Source organism: Chaetodon trifascialis, chromosome 4 (assembly GCF_039877785.1).
Source record: "Chaetodon trifascialis isolate fChaTrf1 chromosome 4, fChaTrf1.hap1, whole genome shotgun sequence".
Classification (NCBI taxonomy): Eukaryota; Metazoa; Chordata; class Actinopteri; order Chaetodontiformes; family Chaetodontidae; genus Chaetodon; species Chaetodon trifascialis.
The window spans coordinates 17,442,324-17,468,644 of NC_092059.1; the positions used below are offsets into that span (position 1 = coordinate 17,442,324).

Below are 26,321 nucleotides of genomic sequence, written 5' to 3' on the forward strand. Positions count from 1 at the left end.
TATTAACTGTGTGCACTACACTTTCAGTCATTTATCACAGGAGAAGTCAGATATATTTTACAGATATAGAGGAAACACATGTAGTGAAATACAGCGATTACATGATGAATAGAGTTATTTGGGGAAGAGCTTGTTTTTTCCACCCTTTAGCCTTTTAAAGTGTGGATCGCATTTATGCAGTTCTGATTTCAAGACTCACAACCATGGTGATTATGATCAGGTTCAGGTTGTTTCCTCTGAAACAAATCTACAGAGAACTGCAGTGGAAAGTCTAGATAACATGTCATGTTTCCTCACTGTGGACAGTTGAGTCATGTCCAGAGTCATGTCCACTAATGCTGAACTGGCTTCTTTGCAGTCTAGGTCTTATTGTAGTTTTGGCAACACCTTTCTTTAAACCAGCCAGGTTACATTACAGTTGTAGTAACTTATTAGATACAGTGTGAACTGTGTGAACTCACTGTCATTCAGATCGGCTGGCTTTAGATGGTTGGGTTCAGCGCTCGTCCATACTGCCTTACAAAGTCGGAGAGCAGTAACTACAGGAACAGTGAAATAGAGAAAAAAGGGTTAGAAGGCTTATAGTTGAACTGTGAAATAGACAATAAAACCTTTATTTTTAGCTCATTGCTAATCATCACAGACATCACATGAAACCTAACAAACATTTAGAGAATAAAGTTATGCTCTGTATTTGATCAGTCAGAAACTGTATCAGCAAATGGTTTCCCTTCTTCAGCTAACTGGTACCTTTAAGTTGAACAAATTCATATTTAACCAAATAACATTTTCAATATGTGATTTAAGGGAAGCTTAACCACATGAACTCACATGATTTCACACTACAGACAGAGGCTACAAAGACGGCAGTTACCTTGTCTGGTATTCAGTTTGTTTCTCCATTATGATCAAAGGTTTAACTGTTAATGTTTTATTACAGTTTGCAGTTCTTATGACTTTTCCACAGTTTTTTGACCAAAAATATGCATTTGATGATGTAATAATGTCTGTGGTCAGGAAAGATGTCTTACTTAAAACTTAATTCTATTTCGACCAGATAATGTAGTTACTGCGTTTTGCCTTTGTAGTGCAGCATAGTCCCTACAGTAATGGTGGTGTTGCTCTTGATGCTACATGCTCTTCCAACCTTAACCTATTTAAGCCAGAACTATGAAAAGACCTAGAAAAAAACAAACAACTCATTGTTACCTACATTTCTGGGCGTGTATTTGTCCTCGATGCTGCTGTAAATCTCAAATATTACCATGGAAAAAGATGTTTTTGTCAGTTTGCTGACACACAGTAAGCCCAGCATTTGTCTCCATGTCTCTGTTCTCTCTGCGTGAGTAACATGTCACAGTTGCTGGTAATGGCTGACAATCAAATTGAGACATGCTGTGACTGAAAGCATTGGTTGAAGGGGGGAGGGGTGCTGGAGATGGCAAATTCAATCAATACTGATCTAAAGGATCAACATTGCTTTTTTTAGATTTGACCTGGTGACCCTTTGGCCCTCAGAGACAACAGTTAAGCACCTGCCCCCTTCAGTGGATCCATGTTTATCGTATATCTATCGACAGGCTCTGTGAGATATTTGCATTTGAACAGTGGAGGCACTGCAGCTCTCTTTCTTTCAGTGTGTGCACGGCAGCATCTTCACGGAAGGTTGGCATCTTTTTAATTGCGTGGTAGAGACAATCAGGGGACGTTGTGACAACACTGTTTACCTCCAAACTCTCTGACATCCCTTCAACCACAATCAAGCCCTCTTTCTACCTCAAGAACTAAAGATTTCAGACCTACGGATTTCTTTGCTTCAGCCACAACAGAGAAGCCTGTTGAAGGTTCACACAGGAGAACCTCATCAAGATGTCGTTGATGCTGGTTCATGAAGACTTTGACTCATGAAAGAGATTGTTAGGACCACAGACAATCAAATGTCAGCTTAGAAATCTGACTCTCACCTTTAACCAATTTCAGTTATGGAAGGGGAAGCAGAGATGTCAGTCTAGTTGAGGATTTAGTTCAAGCTTCAACCTCTTTACCAAGAGCTCCCCTCAGTGGAAGGTTTTGTTATGACGCAAAATCAGCTTAGATTTCCTAAATCTGCAAAGATTCAGTGTCCTTCATTATGACAGTTTTACTGCAAAAAGAAAAGGACATTTTAAGTGTTTGTTTTTTCATTTCTTTCCAGTGTTTCCGGAGTTTTGCGTTTAGGTCGTCATGGAAGGGTAAAATCAGAGAAGTCACTGACCTTTACAGTTGATCTGCTTATTAAAAACAGTAAACAATCAATAATCAAACTGTTTTTGTGCTCAGGCTCCTTCATATCTGGTGTTTAAAGACACAGTGGAACAACATAGCTGTAAAAAGTGTATCATTTTAAAGTGTGTGGCACCTGGTATGAAAACAGAGGTTGTTTCTAGCAGATTTTGGTTCAAACCGCTGGTTTTTCTGAATGCTACATCATCTACAGCTCCGTGTCTGCGCTCAGTCATAGAGTGTGCAGGTGGTTTTAGATCAGACAATGCTCGCACGAGACGCCGCGTTTTTTTGTTTTTTTTTTAATGTTCTTGTCGTGTGCAGTTAAAAGCTTGGATTGATTTCAAAAGTCTGCTTGTTTGGTGCATTTGTGTGCTGTTGTACAGACCGGAACAATGACTTAGCTGGCCTAATTTTCGCCGCATTGTTAATGCAAAATGCATTTTGTTTGTCTTGGACCCTCGGAGTCTCTTGTGGTTGGCTTGCTGGCTCTATGTCTAAATGTCATAACATAAGAAAGTCCTTGAAACACTGCTGCTTTTACTCCAACCAAAGCCGTAGCTCTAAAAAGCTCTTGAAATCTTTTATGGTCCAGAGTGTCTTGCATGGAAAATTGACTCCGACTCCTGTTCCCACATGTTGCCAACATGGAAATTCTGCTGCAACGTTTACGGGTTAAGGTGCATGTGGGTTAGGGGTTTTTGACTGGACTTCGCCACTGACTTTACCTCCATCAGGTAGACTGTGGACAAGGAAAATGATGAGAAATAACAAGATGCCTTCTGCTGTGACAATTGTATGAATTAACCTGTATTACTAAGATTAATTAAATAGAATATTCTGAAATATGGCTTTTTAGGGCTGTGAATTATATCATGTTTATATTGTTTTTTTTTTTTTTTGCTTTTGCTTTGCTTTTTATTTTTCCTCCTGGATTTGCTGTAGCAACCCCGGCACACAGAGATTACATTTAGAGCAGATTTGTTAATATAACGATAATGATGATGATAATAATGTGATTATTTTCGGGAAGCATGTGATGTGTGTGGGGGCTTCACGTGTCTTCAGGTTAACTTCAGAACTGAAACAAGGCTCTTGTCTTTTACAACTTCTCAGGAAAATCTACCTCTACCTCCAGTTTGATGCATTTAACCCAGTGAGGGCTCAAGTTACAGTTTTAGTGGGTACATGAAGAGGGCATAAGGCGGACACCGGGGTCCAAAATGAACCTCAACATACCAGTGCAGTACTTAAGATTAGTTGTAATCTCATGACACAAATGAGATTGTGTTAAAAACGAGTATTGTGGTGTATTACTATTGTTATCTTGGCAGGAAACAAACAGAACTGTCACCCTGTAGGTGAACTGAGAGGTTCATTTTGGACTCTGGGTGGCGTCCTCTGTCTCTCTCTTTCTCTCTGTGTGTTACAGGTCTGTAACACTTCTGCTGTTTAGTTTATCAACAACAGGGAACCTCCAGCTCAACACATAACTACTACTAGTATGATAACAAGTACTGCTTCTAGTACCACTGTTAGTACTGCAAGTCGTTTTTCAGTCTGTTCTATTAATGTGTGCTTATTCCTCCTCTTTTCTATGATGATTACATTTTTGATGAATGGGATGTTTCCCGGTAACCACAATAACAGTGAAGTGGCGGCGGGCAATGCAACTTTTTTTCTTTTTGTTTTTTTTTTCTTTGTTTTCAAAGGGTGAAGAGCTGTTCTTGCCTATTTACTCAATATGTGTTTGTGTGAATACTTTTATTTTGAATCTGAAATTAATAAAATATCACCATTCTTAAATGTCACAAGTGTGTTGGATTTTTTACCCGCCTCTCGCCCGTTGACAGCCGAGATAGGCTCCGGCCCCCCCGCGACCCCGAAAGGGATAAGCGGCATAGAAAATGGATGGATGGATGGATGGAGTAAGATAAGTTAGCAAACCAGTTAGTCAGTGTGTTCATTTTGTACTCAATAACATTGACACATCGTATTTATAAGCTCATTATAGGTTTTGCATGTGAAGTCTGAATCTGCAAAGTAACAACAGCTGTCTGTGACAACAAATAAATGTGGACATAGTTGAGTAAAAATTATGTTTCTCTTTTAAATGTACTTGAGTGAAAGTATAAAGTAGCAGAAAATGGAAATTCTCAGGTTAAGTACAAGTTTCTTATTCAATTAGTTATTTACTTAAGGACTCTATTATGTTGGGGTACTTGTATATCAATTTTTTTCAATTTTATGCGGGTTTATACTATGACTAAGCATCACTAATGTTATAGCTGGCAAAGGTGGAACCAATTTTAATTGCTTTATATACTGCCAATAGTGTCTAAATTTCTCTCAGGGGCCAATATAATCTTATCTTAACCAATGAGAATACATCAGAATGTATTTGCTGATTAATGTGATAATCTGAATTTGCAAAAACAGCTAGCAAACAGCTGGTAACAAGCACAATGTTTACCTCTGAATTGAAATGGACTATTAGTATAAAGTACCAGAAAATGGAAAATGACACCACTCACGTGAAATGATTTCTGACATTTTTAAAGTTTGTGTCCATTCGAGAAAATAAACGTTTCCAGTATTTGAGCTGGATTTTTTTTTTCTGACGTGAACTTATTGTGCAGTTAAAACAAAAGGGGCTCTGGGGTGAAATGCACAGGTTTCTGTGTTCATCTAGATCCTCACTCATATGTAATCATTCATACACACACACAAACACACAATAGCTGGGTCTCCAACTCTCCAACGTGACTGATGTCTCACGCTGACGCTCGAGTCTTCTGAAGCACCGCCCAATAACAGTGTCCGCTGTGGTGAACCTATCGCACCCCGGCAGATTTAAACACACAGACTGATTCGAGAAGGCACCGTGATGAGCGGGGCGGAGCTACATCGACTCTCGGCTACTGGCCGACTGGGGGGGATACAAGAAGAGCAAAAGCGTCTGAGTCAATGCGATCACCTTTTGCTTGTCTGTAGATGTGTACAAATCACATATGAAGAAGAAAAATGAAACTTAGGTCTCAAAGAAACGTTACGGCCTGCTCGGACACGCCGAGGAGCAACGGCAGACGGTCCAACAAAGCGACGCCGAGACGAACGCGCCTTGCCGTCACCGAAGGCCTGCTTCAAGCCAAGGTAACGAATTTGTGTGTTACGATTATTTCCTCAATAAGAAACGTTTACTAGTAGCGGAAATGTCAGTTGTTCCAGTAAACACTGTGTGTATTACCAGAGTTAGTCATGTGAGTAACCGTGTCGGTATTTGTGTAGTTTCCGGACGTTGATTAGCTAGCGCTCTCATGAGAACACAGACGGCGTTGCTAACCGCGTTAGCTCAAGTCTGGACCGTCGTTGGTTTTTCATCCCTGGTCTACTTAACAGCGTTACTCTCTCCAGAATTATTAAAGTAAATAAATTAAGGGCTTTCGGGTCGACCCGGAACTAACGCTACGTTACGCGTGGCGTTACGTTAGCGAAATGTTTTGAGAAGGATGATGCGCTAGACAAAGATGAAGCTAAAGCTACAAACTAACACAGCATAACAAAAGCGCTGCACTGAAACCAATTATTCAACTTAATCTCCAGTTTAGAGGCTGCAGTTTGGGATGCTTAAGAGGTGTTTCTTTGTATTTATTGTGGTTTTTAATGTCCTCACAGAGCTTTTCTGTGCCTTTCCATAGTGGAACTTACTTGACTGAACACTTTATGTTATACTGGCTTTGTATTAACGTTTCTCAAATTGAACACGTTGAGTTGGTAATTAACAGTGTCAGTGAATTTAATACGCAGAACCGTCATTTTAAAGGAGCAGAAACCAGATTATCCCTGCCTGAGGCTGCAAGATGTGCAGCTCTGTGGCATGGTGTCTGTCTGACACAGGAAGGATGAAGCAACACAGGATTAAACTGCACGGTTACATGTGAGAGGGTCCCAGTAAAAGTAGGTCATTAGGACACATGCGTGCAGACTGTTTACACTCCAGCAGCTGGGCTGGGCTCTCAGGAAGAAAACAATAAACCACAAAGAGGTAGTACAGGACCGCACAATTTCTGCTTCTTCACAAAGTAAACAAGGAGAAAAAAAACAAAAGCTCCTGCTACTGATGTAGTCATGTGCAAAGCGATGCATAATCTTGCAGTACACCGGCATCAGTGTTAATCTCCATTTTTGGCTATGCATTACTGATATACTAATAGTACCAGTGGTGAAGAAGAAGAAGAAGAAACGTACTTTATTTATCATGTCACACAAGTGAGTTACACCACATGCCATGCTTCTCGTGAAATTATATTTCTGCATTTGACCCATCCTCGGTCCGTCGTTCCTCCGCAGCAGACCAGGAGTGGTGGCTGCCGGCCGATCCCGTTGCCCGCGTCCGGGGACCCATCCTTTTTTCGTCACCATTGGTCAGGTGGTGATCTTCTTGCATGTTTTTAGTGGGGGTTATTACGGAGGAAACCCTGGGTGAACACGGGGAGAACATGCAAACTCCACACAGAAAGGCCCCCTTTTTCCTGGAGCAGCAGGCACTGAAGACATGGTGGAGGACACGCCACCAGCGCCCACAGCGGGATTCAAACTGGGGACCTTCTAGCTGTGAGGCGACAGTGTTACCACTTGTGCCACCGTGCTACCAATGCAGGACCTTGTTGGCAATACAAGTTATTTTGTGCAGCTTTTCCTTAATTTGTCTCTGTTTGCACTTGAATAATAACACAGTTTTGGAGTGTGCATGTTTGTGTTTTGCTGAGTTCAAAGTCTGCCGCGAAGAACACAGACTGAGGTAGAGATGAACTGTGCTATTGATGCTTCTTCAAAGATTATCTTGGTATTTCAGGGATGTTTTTCACTTCATTTACACAGATATTTAGATATATTTTAGCTGATATATTCATGCAATTCACAGACTTCATTCTGGAGAACTGTCTGAATAATGAGAGAATAGAATAGATGAATAGTTTAAAGGTCATAGTGAGATGTGCTCTTTGGAAATCATCACAATTTGACGTTCAAACACAGCGGTGACTCTGACCTTTTTGTGTGTGTGTGTTTATAATACATTTATTTATCAATTCTTTCTTTCCAATTTACCATGCAGAGTGAAGAGACCTCGGATAATGACCTCCACCACTCAGATGACGAAATTCCCACAATGACGAGGCGACCACTACCCCGTGGCCGGCTGAGAAAGAGAGCCATCGCTGTCGATGACAGAGAAACAGGTGTTTTTGGCAGCTTCCACTTTAGATATAATATTTGATCATTTTGTTTCCCTGATTATATGAATTCCTTACACCGATCCATATATCCATTTTTGTGACTGATTGCCTTCTTGTGCTCTAGATTTGGCCTTCAAGACTCCCATCAGGTCCATTATGCGCCATCAGCACATACTGTCAGAGATCACAACGGCAACTCCTCGTAACACAACAGCCAGAAACATCTACTCGCCCATTGTGCGTTTCCTCACACCGAGCAAAGAGAGTGAGTACAGCTACTGTCACTGCGGTTCTTTGTAACATATGGTAGCTGGAGTACCTTAAACAGACTGGGCTCATTTGAATGTAAGTCATCAACAACCCTTCCAGATATTTTATGTGATTTTGTGTTGTGGGAAAGTAAAAATGTACTCTGTCAACTCAACACTTTCACTGCTTTACCATTCACTTCGGGAGATATCCAGTCATCCTTTTGAGGGTGGTTTTCTTCTCTTATGACTAAAGTGCCCGGTGGAGTAAACTTGTATACCAACCACAGTATAAACGTACCAGCATCTGTACTGGTGGCTTGTGGTAAATTCCCACCCTGTTCGTCAAACAGAAAGAACATTATTGTTGTTTCATCTGCTCAGCGGGCATAAATGTGGTGAGCAGACCGTTGGTACTTACTTTCTTGGTCGATGACTCTGTGTCCTGCTGGAATTCAGATCCAGCATGAGTCATTTCTATTCTTTTCTCTAAGAGTCAGAGACAGTATTGATGCTGTAAACAGCTTTAACAAATGAGTCTAGCTGTTTTGGTTTGTGCATTATGGGAGAGGCTCCAGTCCCATTGGCATGGCAAGAAAGGAAGCATGGAAATGTCATCTGATGACTCTGTGTTTTAAGTTTCCTTGGTTTGTGTTGTTTACAATTCGGACGTGTTATTTTTTTCTGTCCAGATGTGAAGTGTGCAGACACTGTCAACAACGTGTTGATGAGTCCAGAACAAGGTGTATTTGGTTATGGCTCCATTGACCTTCTGGCTGGAGATGAGGAGGATGACGCCTTCAATCCGTAAGTATAAAGCCCCTTTCAGAGACACACGCCTCTGCGTGCAATGTTGATAACATTATGTTTCTCCCTTTAATCTATTAACCTTACTTTTTCAAAACCAACATGATACTGAATGATGTCTGCACCAACCGGGTGCACTTACAAGCTACAGCATCTCTTTCTCGCTCGCTCTGTTTCTCTGCTGAGCATGTGCATGTGACAGGAGGGGTACAGTGAGGGGACACTGTCCACGTGTTAATTGATCACAGACAGCGTCATTCTCTAGGACAGATAAAAAACTAAAATAAATGCCAAAATGGGTCACCAGATTTACTTTGGCAGCAGTTAACTAAACCTTGGTGGCCTGCCCAAGTAAAGCCTGCGTGTGGGAAACACTGGTGCTCTCACACGCCTCTCTCTGCTTCTCTTCGGTTCAGTCAGACTGTGGCCGTCAGCCAGACCATTTGGTTTAAGTGTCAGTTTTGTTTTATATTGCAATTAACTTGAGCAAAAAGAACGCAAGTGAATGGTTTGACATAGTGATCTGGAGCAAAAATTATGCTCTCTGTTTTTCGAATATTTTTGATCGAATCGTGACACCAAGAATCAGAATCAAGTAGTTTCCTGAAGAGTCCCGCCTCTAGCAGATGTCTTTTTCTCATCATGGCAGGTTACTATGCCAAGTCAAGATGAACAAAGACCCAGTACATCAAACAAAAATGTTTTCTAACTCAAGTGTTGCTTCTTCAATTGATTTCTACAGTGCCAGAGCTCGTCACCTTCAGTTCTCCACAGTGTGTGTGATTCTTTCTTTCCTTCTAAAAGCATTATTTTCTTTTCCAGCTTTAGGTTCATCAAGAACATACCATCACAGTCTCAGCATTCCCGACCCCAACTCAGAGATGTCCCTCCAAAAACCAGGAGTACTCCAGAGGCCACACTGGTGGTCGACCTGGTGAGTTTAAGTCCCTGGAACGTCCTCCTCTCATGCACACACACAACAATGCACATACACGAATAGCTAACAAAGAAGTTGGACAAATTAATGGTAACTCAAGAGGAGCTTAACATAGAGCTTAAAGTGACATAACAACTTAAGACATGACGAACAAGACTGCAGTGATGTGAATGTGAATCAGAAAGGAGCCAACAACAACTGAAATCCACACCAGCTGTGGCAGAGCAGGTCTGTCCAGAGTTTTGGTGTCTTTGCCAAGCGGCAGGCCTAACGCAGTGTGTGTTCTTGTCTGTGCTTGCGTTCTTGTGAAACCTCATCAGTCACAGCTCAAGTGCTGTTGCAATTCAGAGTCCACATCCAGCCAAGAACAGTCCAGATGACTGGATGTGCTCCTGGGCTTTGTTGAGTTTTGATTTTTTTTTTTTTTTTTTCAGGTGAGGAAGTAACCACTAAGATTTTGAATATTTGACTGATTTATCCAAGTAAAGCCTGTTTGGAGTCTGCTCCAGTGTTTTTAGAGATGTGACAACAGCTCACAGCCCAGCTCCCAGTCAATGTCCATCATCCTGGGAAGAACAGTCTCATCTCTGCCAGCACTTTCAGATTTCACCACGGGCTCTGATGTCACTGTAGCATCAGTACAGACTGGATAACAGTTGTTTTTTTTTTTTTACTGCATCTCACTGTCAGTCAAGTTATTTCCTCTTTCGAAAAAGTCTGTTAGTGGACCTTTTTTATTTGCAAGCTGATGTCAGCTGGCGGTGTTGCATCGACAAGTTCAAGTCCTGTCTTGGTGTACTCTGTTGAGAAAGGCCTAGTACTCATAAATTGGTTAACACTTCATATGCTTGGGACTGTACTGAATACTATGAAGCTTCATTCATAATGCTGACATTTGATTTCTAAATCAACATTCAAATGCTGCAGGGCTTTTTTTTCCATGTCTATATAATATGTTTCTGCACAGTTGCAGATACTACCCTATGCTACACTAATATTATACTTTTTATAGAATTAGATTCCAGTGGTGGCTGCGAAGGATTGCGCCATAAAATATGATATCAGACATTCAAAACTTCATCAGAAAACCTCAAATGTAGCCCTAAATATGTCACACATTGCCTCTCAGTAGCTGCATATTGTTTTCCTGAGCAAGGGTTGAACACAGTGGTCACGGTGGTTTTCCCCATCTGTCTTCAAGGCTGACCTTTTGGCTGAGATGTTCTTATTTGCTGTTTTTTAATTCAGAGAGATCTGTTGTGGAGAACATATCACCCACTGCCAGACTGGAGCTCATAAAAAGCTTTTAGGAGAAGACTGTTCCAGTGTTCAATTGTCTAAAATTAAAGGGGAAAAGTTGTACAGTTGGTTTGTTTTGTGGAACTGGCAGTTTATTTCTCATTGTGGCTGGTTAAAGCAGATACTTTGCACCCAAGATGAGAAATTTATGTTGGATTTTTATACTAAATAAACTGAGTTACACTGACGATGTCCTTCCAGGAGGAGACCCTGATGTTCAGCTCTCTGAATGTGATCGACGAGCCAGAGTACACCTTCTACACAGCTTTCCAGGACCACCAGTACAAGGTAACTGCTCACTGTGTGGTTATTCACAAACGTGCTTTTCAATCTGAAGCATGCAGAGTAAATGACTGCAGATGATGAAAAGAGTGGAAGCATCACTTGAGTGTGGTCACCCTCTTTAGGGATGAGGTGAGGGATGACAGGAAGCAGGTCAAGTGAAGAAGTCTAGTCTTAATGTGAAGAAACACCAGAACTCACAATAACACTGATGGGCCATGTGCTAACAAGAGACACAGAAAAGAGTTATCTAAACTGGTATAGCAGCTTGAAACATGGAGTAAGCTTCCCATTGCATGCTGAATTGAAAAGGAGCTGAGGAGAAAATGAAGAACGTTTTCATCAATCTTTCATTCTCTCTGCTCCTCTGTTGTCAACAGGTGTACATGATCCTACGGCCACACGTCAAAGAGTTTCTGCAGTCCATGGCAAAAATCTATGAGGTATGTGTTCATCTGATAAAGAAATCAGTCTGGTTGTTTATTGGTGCAGTCGGCTCTAGAAAAGTGCTTTCTACAGTCTCAGTTTGTTTTTGGTGAGATGAGGTGAACTTTATCATTAAGAATAATAAGTATAGTGTTTCGTTCTGCAAAATTTGAACTGTGATGAACTGTTCTGCTCCAGGTCTGCAGAGCTTACACTCTTTCTCTGCACACAGATACTTCTGTCATACCTCCACCTGTTTTGATCTGAACCAGTTCATTTCCACCTTTATCTTATTTTTCTTTGCACATCATCAGAAATGAAAGTCGATACAGTTTTTTGTGGTGTCCTGATGCCTGTTGCATTCTGGTTTTTGTAGACTCTGTCCTTACAGCTGTTTGTGTCCTGTTACAGCTGTTTGTTTACACATGTGCAAAGAAGGAATACGCTGAGAAGATACTGAACATCTTGGACCCACAGAGAAAACTGTTTCGGTATGTCTCTGGCTTCCACTTGAGTTTCACAAACTCTTTGCTTGACCGCAGTGACGTGCACTCTGTGTCAGGTTTAGCAGACACAGCCTGCCAGTGTTAGCTTGCTGCTGGCACTGTGTGTTACCAGCACAGTGACCTCACAACGCTGCTCAGAAACGGTCTGTTTGTGATGGGACAACGCTGGTTGGTTGGTCACGCTGTTTGTTCTCAGGTATTTAGCTGACTTTTATCCACAGTGAATTCCAATGAGTGCAGATGTGTTTGAGTTTTATGGTGGGCACAGTAGAAATGAGTTATCCTTTTGGCTTCAGGTGGTTGTTGTCACATAGAAGAAGGTACATAAACATGCACGCAATATGCATCAGACAGAGGTCGATAAATAACCACAGGTGTGACCCAAATGCTGCATGATATTCAGAAGAGGGCGTGTCTGTGTGCAACATCCCCACGCTGAAAGCAGTGTCAAACTACTGTGTACAATACTCCCTGTGTCATGAAACAGTCCTCAAACCGCACTGCTCATTTAAAGCAGCTATAATCTGCATTTTTGTGACAGTCTGAAAGCAGCAGAAAGAGATCGCTCATTGTCTTGAGCTTAGAGAATTAGTAGAGGATGTTCCATGTATTACTGACATCAGTAATACATGGAACATTTTAAGTGTGGCAGAGCTGTTGTACTAGATTGTTTAGGTGTGCCTAATAAAGTGGCCAAAATGTAGATTAACATTGTATTGTTAGAAAGGCAGAGGTATGCACTGGGTTCACAGAAACGGCTGTCAATGTTTTTCACGTGATTTCCCTCATAGGCATCGTCTGTATCAGGACGACTGTGCCTGTGTTCTCGGCCATTACATCAAAGATCTCAGCATCCTTGGGAGGGATCTCGCCAAGACGGTCGTTTTGGACAACGCTCCCCACACGTACCCGTACCATGTAAGTGCTGTGGAGCTGTGATCCTTAGCTGCCAGTTTGAGGTCTAATTTTGTGTTATATTCATTGCCATCAATGGAGAGGGTTGGTGATATTTTCAGTAAATCCCCTGAAAAGACCAAAACCGACAAAGTGTTTGTCCGTCTCCTCATGCAATTTCAACTGAAGGCCTTCTAAACTTTTAAACATGGGCCACAAATATGTGGCCTTATGTTACTCAAACTGGACTAAACTACAGCACCTATGTGCATCACAATGACAGCATGGACATTTTTGGACAATAGTGGGTCTCTATAACACAAGTGAATAAGATGCAGTATATCAGGCTTTTACTACATGAATGATCCTTGTTCATAGGATAAATTAATTGTTGGTTTTGTATCTTTCATCTGATTTGTTGACAAAAAGAGTGTCACAACTTTTTTTATCTGACTTACATAGTTGAGATTCCTTACTTCCATTATCTTGTATCATATAATCATCTTTTGTCCAGTGAAAAGTTTTTATACATCTGAGTTTTTGGTGGTTTTCCAGCTGATGAACACAATTCCCATCAAGAGCTGGTCTGGAGAGTCAGAGGACAGAGAGCTCCAGAAGCTCATCCCCTCCTTGGAGAAACTGTCTGCGGCGGTGCGTCTGAATATTATTACATGCTTGTTTGTTTTGTGGCAAAAAATGAGTTGTTGATTGCTTTTTCTCAAATTCAGCTTAAGGTTCATTTAAGAAAAGAGTAAGAAGAAATAGTCTCTTGCTTAGGAGTGTGACTGTTAGTTATGATGGGTATAGTCACCAGATTTTAGACGTCTCCCTATATAAACCAACCAATCAGCAGATTAATCTATAATGAAAATAATTCTTCGTCGCAGCCCTACAGGTTTAAAATATGTGAGAAAGACACAACTGTTTTCAGATCAGTATAATCGGTATTAGAAAACACCCTCAGTGCAAGAGAAAAAGTGCTTTTAAAAACGTACTTACCTATCAAAGTATTTGCAGCATTAAAGAACTGATGATCCATTTGTAAGAAGACGTGTTTCACTGTCATGACTTGTTTGACTTCTCTTGTTTGAAGTGTGTGTTTTGGGTTCAGGTTTTCTTCTCGTGGTCAGTGCAGCCAGTGGAAGCTTGGCTGTTTCACCAGAGTCAGTTGTGAATAAAACAGCTGGTTATCTGCAGCAGCATCTGCCTGCTGTCTTTCCTCCCCCGGTTTCATCGTTCAGTCCAAATATCTCTTGTTGTGTTTTTTCAGGAGGATTTTCGGGAGGTGCTGAAGAAGAGGAAGGATCACTTCCACCGGCTGCTGTCAGAGGACTAACAGGACTCTCCACCACCTCCCCTCACTCTACTCTATGTGACTTTCACAGCTCATGTTTTCATTCTTTGTGCTTTGGCTAAAAGCAGAATTCAGTTGGGATTAGCTAACCTGAAGCCTGTTGGTCTGTGGTGGACCTGCTTGTCCTCCTCTGTCCTCCTCTGTCCTCCCTGATGACTTTAAAGGACGGCAGATCGGTATTTCAGACATGCTGCTGGTCACCAAACCCCCATTTCTCCAAGACTCATTCCACCAGGCAATAAACTGCTCCTCAGTGTATGTGTATATTTCCAAAACTTGAAATATGTTGTTTATAGTCGTGAAATTTTATTTATTGATTATATTGCTAATCAATAGCATTTTATTTAGATATGCTTTTTTATGCAATAAAATGACCCTAATAATAAATGGAAAAATAAACCACTTTTGGCGTGACTCTTTATCTCATAATGTATGATCTGTTTCAGGTCTGTGAAGTAATATTTGATTTAACACTAGATGTACGTTTCTCAACGTGAGGTGAATGAGTTGTTGTGAAAGCTGCTTCAGATTGATGCAGAGGAGGGAGACGTTAAAGTGAACGGCTGTGAATGCCATCAGTGAGGTAAAGGTGATGCAGTAGCATGACAGCACACTCATGTATCATCCTTTCACTGTTTAAAATAATGAAATCATGCATATTACTCAGGACTCCCTGAACCATTCAGCGGCCTCTTTGCTGGTCTGATTCTGGTCTTTTATTTCCTAAAAAAAAAAAATGCTGCTCCTGCTGCTGAAAAAATAAAACTCATCACTTCCTGTGCAGCAGGAAAAGGCCACCAGGGTGTTAGAGGAGCAAGTGGAAAAGATGTGTGGAATAGGTGGGATCACTTAACATGATTAAGAATAGGACTGTCACATTAACCAGCTTTGTTTAGGATGTGTGTTGACAGCATAGTGGGATCTAAAGTTATTTGTGGCACCTCATATTTCATATTTCGTTATAAATGAATTTCTTCAGCTGATTAATGATTTGGAAAATCTTGGTAACTAGTGAGAAATGGCCAAATATGACATGTTCAAACAGCATTCCCAAACGCTAAATAGACTTGATCTGCAGTGATATATAAGCAGCATATTGAAGAGGCTGGAACCAGCGTCTGTTTGAGTTTATACTTTAAATTAATAGTCTGCAGACCGTCTAATTCATTTGTTGGCTTTAGACATAAACTCAGTGTAAGAATATTATAGAAAAGAGCCTCAACACAGTCAATAATGAACACAGCCTGATGATCACTGTGGGAACATGCGGTATACAGGCCTGTGATCACACTGACAGACTCCATGAACAGCTTACTAAGTCAGTACAAAACAGCCTCATCTTGTTAATGCGTATACTACTATCATTATAACAATGATAGTATTAAATATAAGATTTAGATACAGCAAAGTCATTAGTGCACACCATAACCCTGCGCGTGAATATTAGAGGAGTGCTGAGGTTTAGTTTTAGTGTAAATATTTACCGTCCTGTTTAGATAAACTCGTATTTGTGATGGATGAGATCGTTAATGTTGAATTTGGAGGTAAACTGAGAGAAAGTGCTGCCTCCTCCCCCTCCTCCCCCTGCTGCTGCTCCTGCCCTGGCTTTATTTGCTCCATATGGTGTTTGACATGGTACCCAGGAAAAAAAAAGTAGTGTGGGCGGAGGAAAAGCCTAGTATTTTGTCCGTCCTGAAATTTGATTCAGAAGTTCAGGATCCTGGAAGACAAAAAGCAAACGGAGGGGGAGGGAAGAAAGGCAGAGAAGGACGGAGGGGTTTTTTTCTGCCAGAAGAGTAAACTCATCAAATAGTCTGCAACCTCCGACTAAAGTAAGTCCATTTCCAGCCTCCGAGGCGTCTTTCTAACTGAATAAAGCGTTTAAACGTGCATTTCATGGAGCTAAATTAATTCACATTTGTCTCTGAAATCACTCGGTTAACTGCTGTAATTGCTGCTGAATGGCCACTGAATATAAGGTTTCAGCGTGACTCGCGTGTCCTTTACGCACAGATTTAATGCGGGCTCGAGCGCATTCTGGCCTCATTTATTTATCTCTAAATCAGGCATTTCCTGACCTGCAGCCCTCATGCTGAACCAGACACAGAGGAGACTTTGCTTGCTTTGTGGAAGATGAATTGTAATCAATGTCTGTTTGGGAGAGCGGGGGGAAAGCTGTTTTTCAGCGAGGAGGAGAAGCACATTGCCCCCTACGCGCGTTTCCACATCCACGCAAACTCCGATAACCACCGAGACGCACCCCCCCTCATGTCGACCATAAAAGCCAGACGAGTCCTAATTGCGCTCTATACATGGTAAAGTCCTCATTTGTTTGGAGAACGATCCTCGCCGCAGATTTTGCGTGCCGTCTCTGCGCCACCGCTGGATGTGCGCCAGAAACATCCAGAGGAAAATGCTCCAGATTCAATCTGCAGATGTTAATGAAAGACTCCGAAATTCATGCTACGGTTCAAATAACGGCGGACCAGCAAAGGCGCGTTGCTGGTGTTATATTACATTGCGCGTACGTATATTTTACGCGCTTTTATGGTGAGAAGTGACCGCAGCAGTGGTGGAAGAAGTATTCGGATCATTTGCTTGAGTAAAAGTAGGAACACCACGTTTTAAAATACCTCCTTACAAGTGAAAGTCCTGCTTTAGCAGTACTCAGATGTATAGTATTTGTAACAAAATGTACTTTAGATATTTAAAGTAAACGTACTCATTATACAAGATGCCCCCTCTGTGTTATGTTGTATTATTTGATCGTTTACTTTCATGCTGCATTTGGTCAAGGTGAACCTGATTTCAGCTGTTTCATGTACTGTTGGACAGTTCATGCATCATATTTAAAAAAAAAAAAAAAACTGTTACATGTTTTGTAATACTGTAATGTAATCTGAAAAGTAGCTGTTAAATAAGTGTTCTGGAGTCAGAAACAATATTTAGTACGACTGAAGTAAAGTAGCATTAAAATGGAAAGACTGAAATTATACAAGTACTAGTTTAGTCTTGACGAAAGGATGCCTTAGTGCTTAACTGTACTTGATTACAGCTCTCGATTATCTATGTACTTAACTTTGCTTTCCACTACTGGTAACCACATGATTTAATCCTTAGTTATTCTCCTGATGACATGAGAAATCACTCTAATATTTTTCTTGTATTCACTTTCACTGCATTTACTCTATTGGTGATGAAATCCTGCCATGTGTTATTTCTGATCATTCTGCTTTATACAATACAGCGGAGTTCAGGACCCCCAAGATAAATCTGAGGGGTCACCAGGTGATTGAAGAAAAAATATATCACAAAATAAATCAAATACTCTATATTTTCTCTTCATGGTTCAGCAAAACTTTAAAATAAGTCAAATACAACAATCAGCAAGTCTCTACTCTCAAGTGTGTGCATGGAACATGAAACTGGAGCCAAGACACACTTAGCTTAGCTTAGCTTAGCTTAGCTTAGCTTACCTTATCTTAGCTTAGCTTAGCATAAAGGCTAGAAACAGCTCTCCTTTCTCTGTCCAAACAGTCAGTCAGTCAGTCCTACCAGCACCTCCAATTCACTTATCAACACATTCTATCTCACCTGTTCAATCCATTAAAAAATAAATAAATAAATAAATAAATAAAAGCTTAAAATGATTTTATATGCTTTGGAGTTTACCCCGGTTAGGCATTTTCATGCTAAAATAAGCTAGCTGTTTTTTTTTTTTGTTATAACTTCACCGTTAATGGGCATATGTGAGATATGTATCAATCTTTTCATTTAACTCTTAGCTAAAAAGTAAAGGAAAAGAGAACTCAAAACAGGTTTCTATGCTCTAAACGTAAGTAATTTACCCACACTGATATTGAGAGCTATTTTGATTCCAAAAGAGTAGAGGAAATATTAGTGTCCTGGCTGGTTTTACAGTACATCTACAGTATTGGATGCATAAAAAATAGATAATTTAAAAAATAAAGCTGTAGTCTGGGTAAGTCAGTCCTATCTCCTGCCATCAAATCTTCAAAATGATCAAAATCACGCCAGATTCTATTTTTTCAGGTGCTGATTTTGTGAGAAAAGGTCTCAAGAAAACAAAAAACTTCAATGATAACAATTCAAACCTGCACAGGCTGTTACCTTGCAGAGGAAGATAAACTCTGACTTCCTGTCAGTGATGATTATTGTACAACCACAGACATAAACTCATATCAACACTGATTTCCTTTAGTCCCAAAAAAGCCCATTTCCTTACCAGGCTGACATCACTGCACGTAAAGTGCCAGCAAAGTTCTGCTTTTAAGGCTTTACTCTTGCTTAATTTGGAGGATAAATACTATCATTGTCCATAAAAAGTGGTAATGTGGTACTTTTTACACAGTCTAAACAGCTTGAGACAAAGGTACAAAGTGCCTTACAGATAGAAGAAAAGAGAAATAAAGGAGATAAAACAGACGGAGAGGACAAGAAAAATTAAATGCACCATTCACAACTTTTCTTAGACTTGTCTGAGTCCAACTTCTATGGACTTTCATCGTTGATCATTGATTTTTTGGAAGGAACTTCTCATTTTGGTTCAAAACTGGTTTCCAAAGCTTTTTCAATGACCTTAAATATTCTGTCAGAGTTTATGATTGTGTGGCCTCTTTCTGCACGTCAGTGCCACAACATGCTTGAAAGAGACTCAGAAATATGTATTTCATAAGAAGTAAAGATAAAACTCTGGGTTTTACAGTGCAGTTGATAGTCATTTGGCTTCTCTGACACTTGGAGGTGGTTTTACTGCCCTGCATGTCCCTGGTTTGGTGTTTTTAACTGGTTTCTGGTCCTCTGCCTGCTCCTCTCAGGCTGTGTGACTATGAGCACCCCGGGGCTTCAGGCCACTAACCGGCAGAATGCGAAGGAGCTCGACAGCATGAAGGAGTCCATCAGTGACATCATCAACCAGCTCCAGGACATCGACCCAACCAGGCTCTCCTTCTCCCCCTTCCTGGACCTGGACACTCAGATCTCTTTGGCGCCAGTTTCAGACAGTCCCGAGTCCTCGGTGGAGGAGCTACACTCGTCCTCCCACTCCGTCTCCGGCTCCCAGCACTCCCTTGAACCGCCACCAGCAACCAATCAGCCAAGGAGTGAGTTATTACTGCTGCTTTTTACTGTCTGACAGAGCTGTAGGATTTGAGAGGAGGCCAGAGCAAATTAGCAAAGGCTCAAGTCATGTTGGAGTCCAGACCAGATCCTTAGAGACTTAAGACAGAGTCAGGGCTGATTAAAGCGGAGCAACAGTTGCACATGTCTTTCCAATTTTGAAAATAATGCTAAAAGAGCTGTTTAAGATTGAGCAGATGTGTGGATCTACCTACAGGAGCTCTGGACTAAATCAACGTCCATGTCATGCGTACGAGTTTAAGGAGCTTTAAATCATTTATACAGGTTGTTTGTAGTGCTGGGGAGGACGTGACAAAGCAGTATGAGCTGGAAAAGAAATATGTTTTCGACTTTTACTTTGTTTTAATCAGTCATAAGCGAGTCAACATCCAATACAGTTCCACTCAGGTTAGCTTCAGAAACAGGCCGGTAAAGGCTGTTTTCTTATGAGATTAAGCTGAGATTGAAAACTTTAAGTCTATTCCATGTTCCATTGCTCATTATATGATAATTTAAGAACTACAACTTTTAGTCAAATGTCCAGTAGTAACTGTGTTATTACGTCCATGTGGGCATAGCATATGCATGACCAAGTTACTCAGAAAAAAAGTGTTATTTATTTAAATGACATGAGACATTGCAAAGTTGAAAACAGATTTAAGAGCATGCGCTTCAACCAAGAGATCATTTGGATTTAGTTTAATGTATGTTGACTCAACAGCCTGCAGCAATGATGAAAACACCTGTGGGAAAGTTGAGAGAATACCTGTAGACGTCAGTGATTTAATTTGTATGTAGATGTAGCCTCTTTCTGAACATTGCCGCAGGTTCCAGCAGATGCTTGATAGAAACTGAATAATTGATTTCATGTATTTAAAAGTAAAAATTAAACTAGAACTAGAGCTGGATTATCAACTGGCCAAAAGCCTCTGGATTTTTTTCATCATTTGAATAAATTTCATCAAGGTCCAGTCTCAGCCTAGATCGCTCTTGCATCATGACCTTATCCTGTGGTCCTGTATTGTGGAGGGTCTGTTTTCAAGATTAGAATTATTTCAGTTTATTTTAATGTCACATGGGGGTTATTCCTAAATTACTTTGCGCTTAATCAAATTGTCACAAATTGATTGACATAAAGGAAACTTGTGGATGGAGTTTGGTCCGGTTTCTGTGTACACTGTAACTGTGGGCACTTGGAGGTGACAGCATGCAAACACAATGCACAGAAGGTGGCAGGAGGAAGGTGGCTCTGTGGCCTCCTAATGGGTTAATCCAGCCATCTGCCCGCCCCTCTGAAATGTTACTTGAGATCCAGGCAAAGCAGAGACCTGGACAGGACGTGCAGTAAGAGAATGATTGATTCGTGTGAGTCAGCAGCTGATTGCCTTCAGTATGTGCTTTTGAATTCTGTGTTAAAATGTGCTCTGGTTTGAACAGGCTCTGCTCCCTGCCACCAGCAGCCCAGAGACGACCTCCCAGAGGAGCCACGGGTAGATCAGACAGAGGAGGGGGAGCTGGATCAGACTCTTTCCAGTCCGATCATCACAGCGCGCAATTTGGACGCCGCCACGGAAAACTGCATCAGCTGTCCAACCCCAGCCTCTCAGGGAGACATTCCCAACGGCACAGACACGCCGAGATGGAGTCCAGAATCGACCAATCTGGACTGCACTGTGGATGAGGGCCGACCTCTGATAGGCCCGCCGCCAGAGAGCGTGGAGCTGACTGTGTGGCGGTCAGAGGGGCAGGGAGAGACTTGTCAGGTGGCAGAGGAGGCTTCAGATCGGGGACGGTGCTGCTGCCGCTGCTGCCAGTGCAAATGCTGTCAGAGTGGCCGAGTTCCCGCTTTCTTCTCAGTCCTGGCCTCTCTTCTGTGTGCGGCAGGGATCCTATATGCACTTTATTTCTATGTCCCCATCAAGCCCCCCGACTGCCCTGATGCAGCCAGCCGCATCGTTTTCACCCTCTGCTGCTGTGTGGTGGCAGCCGTCCCCGTCCTGCTCGGTACGCTTCAAACACCTGCGCTCTGACATTCAAAAACAGCCGCGAATGAAAGATAAAGATTAAGAGAGGATTTGGTTTGTCTGGCCGCCTCGTCTCGGAATGTTCGGTGTCCTTTAATTTCATGTGCTTTCAACCTCAGTGCAGCAGACGTCTCCCCGGGCCTCTGGAGAAAAGCATAATTTCCTCCTCCTGCACATAGCTTTAAATGGAAACTACAATAAGAGATTGGCTGCGTCTGTCGTCTCCCAGGCTGTGGCCTAATTGTTTCAGAATATTTTAATCATTTACCAACCGGGGTGACCTGAACTGGGGGCAACATCCAAACCAAAACCTGTCCAGACCAGTTCCCTTGCACCTACTTGTCAAGCATGTAGGCCGTTTTACTGGCTGTTGCTGTACTCAAATGAAGATATTATAAAAACAAAATATGCTGTCAGACAAGATCAAGCGCAGCGAGGAGTTGCTTAAAGTTGAGAGCTGTTTGTGGAAAGATGGCCAAGATTCAAGATGCTAACTGACTTATTGCTCTTTCATCCCTTGCAGCGATGCTCATGAGTGCAGCGTGCCAGTTCTGCACGGCCTCCTTCAGTCTGCAGGAGTCGTTTCCCAGAGGACGGGCCGTTCAGCAGCTGTTTGTCACGGCATCCTTGGAGCAGTTGTTCCTCTATGTCCTCAACCTCGTCGTCATGGCCGCTTTACTGCCTCAAGACCAGCTGAAGTTGGTGCCGATCCTGGTTGCCATGTTCATCATAGGAAGGTGAGGCTCAAATGTTTGAGGTTCAAAAGCACCAAACAAAATGATCCAGGACTGAAGTTTCTTGAATGTTTTATTCTGGTTTCAGAATTCCCCTTCGTCACTTTAATACATAAGTGTTAGACACTAGGGCTGCACGGTGGCACAGCAAGTAGTGCGCGTGCCTCACAGCAAGAAGGTCGCCGGTTCAATTCCTGGGTCGGGCCTTTCTGTGTGAAGTTTGCATGTTCTTCCCGTGCATGCGTGGGTTCTCTCCGGGCACTCTGGCTTCCTGCCACAGACCAAAAACATGCTCATTAGGTTAATTTGTGACTCTAAATTGCCCCTAGGTGTGAATGGCTGTCTGTGTATATATGTTGCCCTGCGATCAGCTGGCGACCGGTCCAGGGTGTACCTTGCCTCTCACCCGCTGGGATAGACTCCAGCAACCCCGTGACCCCGAAAGGGGTAAGCGGCATAGAAAATGGATGGATCTTAGACACTAAACACAGATCACATCGATTCACAATAAGAAAACTGATATGTGGAGACAAAACACGGAGCAGCACATGTTCAACATTTAATATGAAGAATAAAATAATACAGAAAAGAGTCTAAAACATGCAACAGCTCTTAGACAAAGCTGAGCTAAATGCTAACAACAGTATGCTAACATGCTGTTGCATGCATGCAGGTCGTGTTTACCATGGTCACCATCTTAGTTTAGTGTGTTAGCATGCTAACATTTGCTAATTAGCGCTAGACACAGTACAGTACAGTACAGCTGAGGCTGACATCATTTTTTTTTTTTTGTAAACCAGAGAGTAGAAAAATCAGAGGATCATCCTGAGGCAGACATGAACGTCTGAACCGAATTTCAGTGCATCGAATAGTTGTTGAAGCATTTCAGTTTGACCAAAGTGGTGACTGACAGACCGACACTGCCGTCCCTGGAAGCACACAGCTAGCATGGCTAAAAACAAACACAACCACTGTCATTAACAAAGCCAGAGAGAAGTTTTGGCAGCACGTCGTAGAGCAGCAGGGAGTTCAGACTGTGACACAAGTCAACCCAGCGTCACTGAACTCCTCTATTCGCTCACTTTGTTGCAGCACTTGTGTGCTCTTTGTATCGTAAGTGCTAAAAATGAACATACAAGATGTAAGACATGCAACATCAAACACCTCTGGAATATGAAATCCTTCCCAGCCAAATAATTTATTTCACAGGGAGAAGATGTTCTAGAAAATATATCAGCTTGACTGTGACACAATGACCTCTACATGGTGAAAATCTCATTTAAATACCTTCAGATTGGCCGGGTTCTAATCATATTCAGTTTGGTTGTCGCTACGCTTTTTGCTTAATCCGAACTGAACAAAAACTAGAGTGCAAAAACAACAATTCACCATTTTACATGGGGACTGTATTTAGATCCTGTCTGGGAGCTGCTCGCTAGGCAACCAGTAACGACTCCAAGAGGTTACTGGTCCCAGTTAGTTGTGCCTTGTAGTCCTCTACATTTATGTGACAGCTATACTCACTAGTTACCTTTCTGATTTACACAAAAAACACAATGAGCTCATAAAATATGATGAATTTAAAAGATTTAAACCAGTGATTTCCAACCTTTTGGCTTATGGATTCATCACATTTTGAGTTGTTTGCAGTTTTACCTCAGAATAAATTTTCCTCTAAACTTCTCAGATCTTTGTACCATTATTGTATAATTATTCAAGCCTCAAAGATGTTAAATTATCCAATGTTTCACAAAAAGAAATATTTGAGTAAAGCACAGACAATGAATACAGTTGTGTGTCACATAATTTCATTTTTTCCTGAGCCTTTCCAGCATGCCTCTGTCATAGCCAATCACGATGCTATCACCTGTTACCAATGAACCTGTTTACCTGTGGAATGTTCCAAACAGGTGTTTTTGGAGCATTCCACATCTTTCCCAGCCTTTAGCTGCTCCTGTCCCAATGTGTTTGAAACATATTGCTGCATCAAATTCAGAATAAGCAGATATTTACAAAAATCGGTGAATAAACCATTTGCTTAAGAAAAGGTCTGAATACTTCTTTCTGCCCTGGTTTAACAGGTACTTCACCATCAGTGAAGTTTGAAGTTCATCTGATTTTCTGTTTGTGTGTCATTGTTTTTTTGTTTTTTTTTCAATCCTCTGCAGGCTTGTTTACTGGGTCAGCCTGAACGTGTGTAGCTCCTGGCGAGGCTTCGGCTCTGGCCTGACTGTGTTCCCGCTCCTCGCCATGGTGGCTCTCAATCTGTTCCTCATGTACACCCTGAATCTCAAAGAGCCAATTTTTGGCTCTCAGGACGTCCTCTATAATCAGGTCACCCCCTCTTCCTGGTCAGGGGAGACATCACAGAGCTCGAGTGGCAAACCAGACATCCTACCCACAGACATCCTGGATGCTCAGTGAGGAGGCGAGCTGTGCTTTCTTCTTTCAAAGGAGGAGATCTTTCCAAAAATAGGTCATTCCTGTGGTCTGCAGTTCAGCACAGCAACACGCTGCAACTATAACCTCCAAGTCTGTGACGGCTTAACTTGTATTTTTGCTCCTCCTATACAGGACTTTTTTTATGTGGATTCATGCTTATTATCTGAAAAGCCAGAGCTCTTTCCCTGCTAGTGGTGAAGGAAGCCTTTGAACAATGCTGTAGTCTTCAAACATTTGTCCTTTTAAGCTATTCCAGTGCCTATATTTAATATTTTGAACTCTAAGTACTTAAAAGCTCTGCTATATATGTGGCTGAATTTGGTTTGACCTTGAAAACCATGAGCAAAGCAACGTCAGTTGTAAGACTTTAGTATTACTTCAACTGTCCCAAAAAAGTTTGTACATGATGAAGACAGAATAAAAGCCATTTGTAAAAGCATCCCTTCATCTTTTCCAGCCAGTTTTCAGTTCCTTCACTGATGCTTACCAGTTGCTGCGTTTGCTTCGACTTTGCAGCTATTCCTGGAGAAACTGCAGTGTGTGTTTTCGGCGCTGGGACTGTCATTATGTGATAATATGCTCTCCATGTTTCTCTGGTTGCTCTCCATCTCCACCCTGCTGGCATCCTCGCTGCTGCTGATGGTGCTCGCTTGGTTTGTGGCGCAAAATGAGGCCAAAACAAAAACAGGATGCTAAAGATGGCTTTTGACCACTCAGTCAGCCAGGAGATTAAAGAACTATCCAAATTACTTTAATTAAAGGCAATTCATTTGACTCAAGGTATTTATCATGTCAGAATAAACATTTTTAAGCCTCAGATGCTCAAGATTTACTTGGGTTTAAGGGTTTAATTTCTGCACACAGTCGGGCCTGAAGAAAGTCCATGACTGACACATTGTGAATCTGATGAACTCAATGCTGACAGTGTGCAAGAGTTCAGCCTTGTCTGTCTTTTTATGTGGTCAGGTAACAAGTGCAGTGTCATCATATTTGACATTTTGTGCACCAGAGTCTCAAACTAGCTGCCTTAGGATCATAAGACAATCTCATAAGGCCTCCCTTTCATGTTTAGAATTTACTGTTAAATCTTATCCTCAAATTCATGTAATTAAATTTTTCCCATTTTGATTTTTCCTCTGTCTTCCTCTAAGGGATATTTCTCTTTATTTTAATAATTTTCTAGATTGCAGAATCTGAGTATGAATAGTGTTTTGAGAGGTTTTGTTTTTCAAAATTAACAGGAAAGCTGTGCCTAAATGCGCAGCTTGTTACAGTGACATAAATACTCGGCCAACAGCGTTCAAATCAAACTAAATCAAATTCAACTTTATTATCCAAAAGAAGAAATTCATATGTTCAGAGGTGCAAGCAGCAGTGAAACAGTATCAAAATGTAACAGTGCAGAAAATACATGGAGACAGTCCATGAAGGGGACAGTTCTAGGACAATGCTGGGATTTGATACAGCCTTCTTCCAACATGTATCTTTAAACTTAAATGTTGACCTGTGCAGCATTTAAAGAGACGTGGGCGACTGTATTTTCATAAAGTTTAATGTGGCTGTGTCCTGTCTCATCTGCAAGGAAAAGCCTGCCTTTCTCCAGACATGCATTACACACAGCAGAGCACTTTGACAGGTATGATGGAGAAGAGTGAGCCAAGCTGCTGCTGTGCAGGTCATATTTAGAAAAAAAAAAGTCCAATTAGTAGATGTTCTGGAGCTTTTAATCC

At 41.6% G+C, this 26,321-nt stretch overlaps 2 protein-coding genes across 2 annotated transcripts; both read left to right on the plus strand.

The window, feature by feature from the left end:
• The first annotated feature begins 5,135 nt into the window (after positions 1-5,135).
• Positions 5,136-14,642, plus strand: ctdspl3 (CTD (carboxy-terminal domain, RNA polymerase II, polypeptide A) small phosphatase like 3). Its single transcript, XM_070960957.1, has 11 exons — positions 5,136-5,415; positions 7,379-7,502; positions 7,624-7,764; positions 8,440-8,554; positions 9,377-9,488; positions 10,992-11,078; positions 11,453-11,515; positions 11,910-11,989; positions 12,796-12,922; positions 13,454-13,549; positions 14,169-14,642. The coding sequence occupies exons 1-11, from the start codon at positions 5,287-5,289 to the stop codon at positions 14,232-14,234; spliced, it is 1,140 nt and encodes a 379-aa protein (XP_070817058.1). The 5' UTR covers positions 5,136-5,286; the 3' UTR covers positions 14,235-14,642.
• Positions 14,643-15,958: 1,316 nt separating this feature from the next.
• Positions 15,959-25,023, plus strand: LOC139330484 (uncharacterized). Its single transcript, XM_070961410.1, has 5 exons — positions 15,959-16,084; positions 19,091-19,375; positions 20,829-21,395; positions 21,939-22,152; positions 24,318-25,023. The coding sequence occupies exons 2-5, from the start codon at positions 19,102-19,104 to the stop codon at positions 24,571-24,573; spliced, it is 1,311 nt and encodes a 436-aa protein (XP_070817511.1). The 5' UTR covers positions 15,959-16,084; positions 19,091-19,101; the 3' UTR covers positions 24,574-25,023.
• Positions 25,024-26,321: the final 1,298 nt, after the last annotated feature.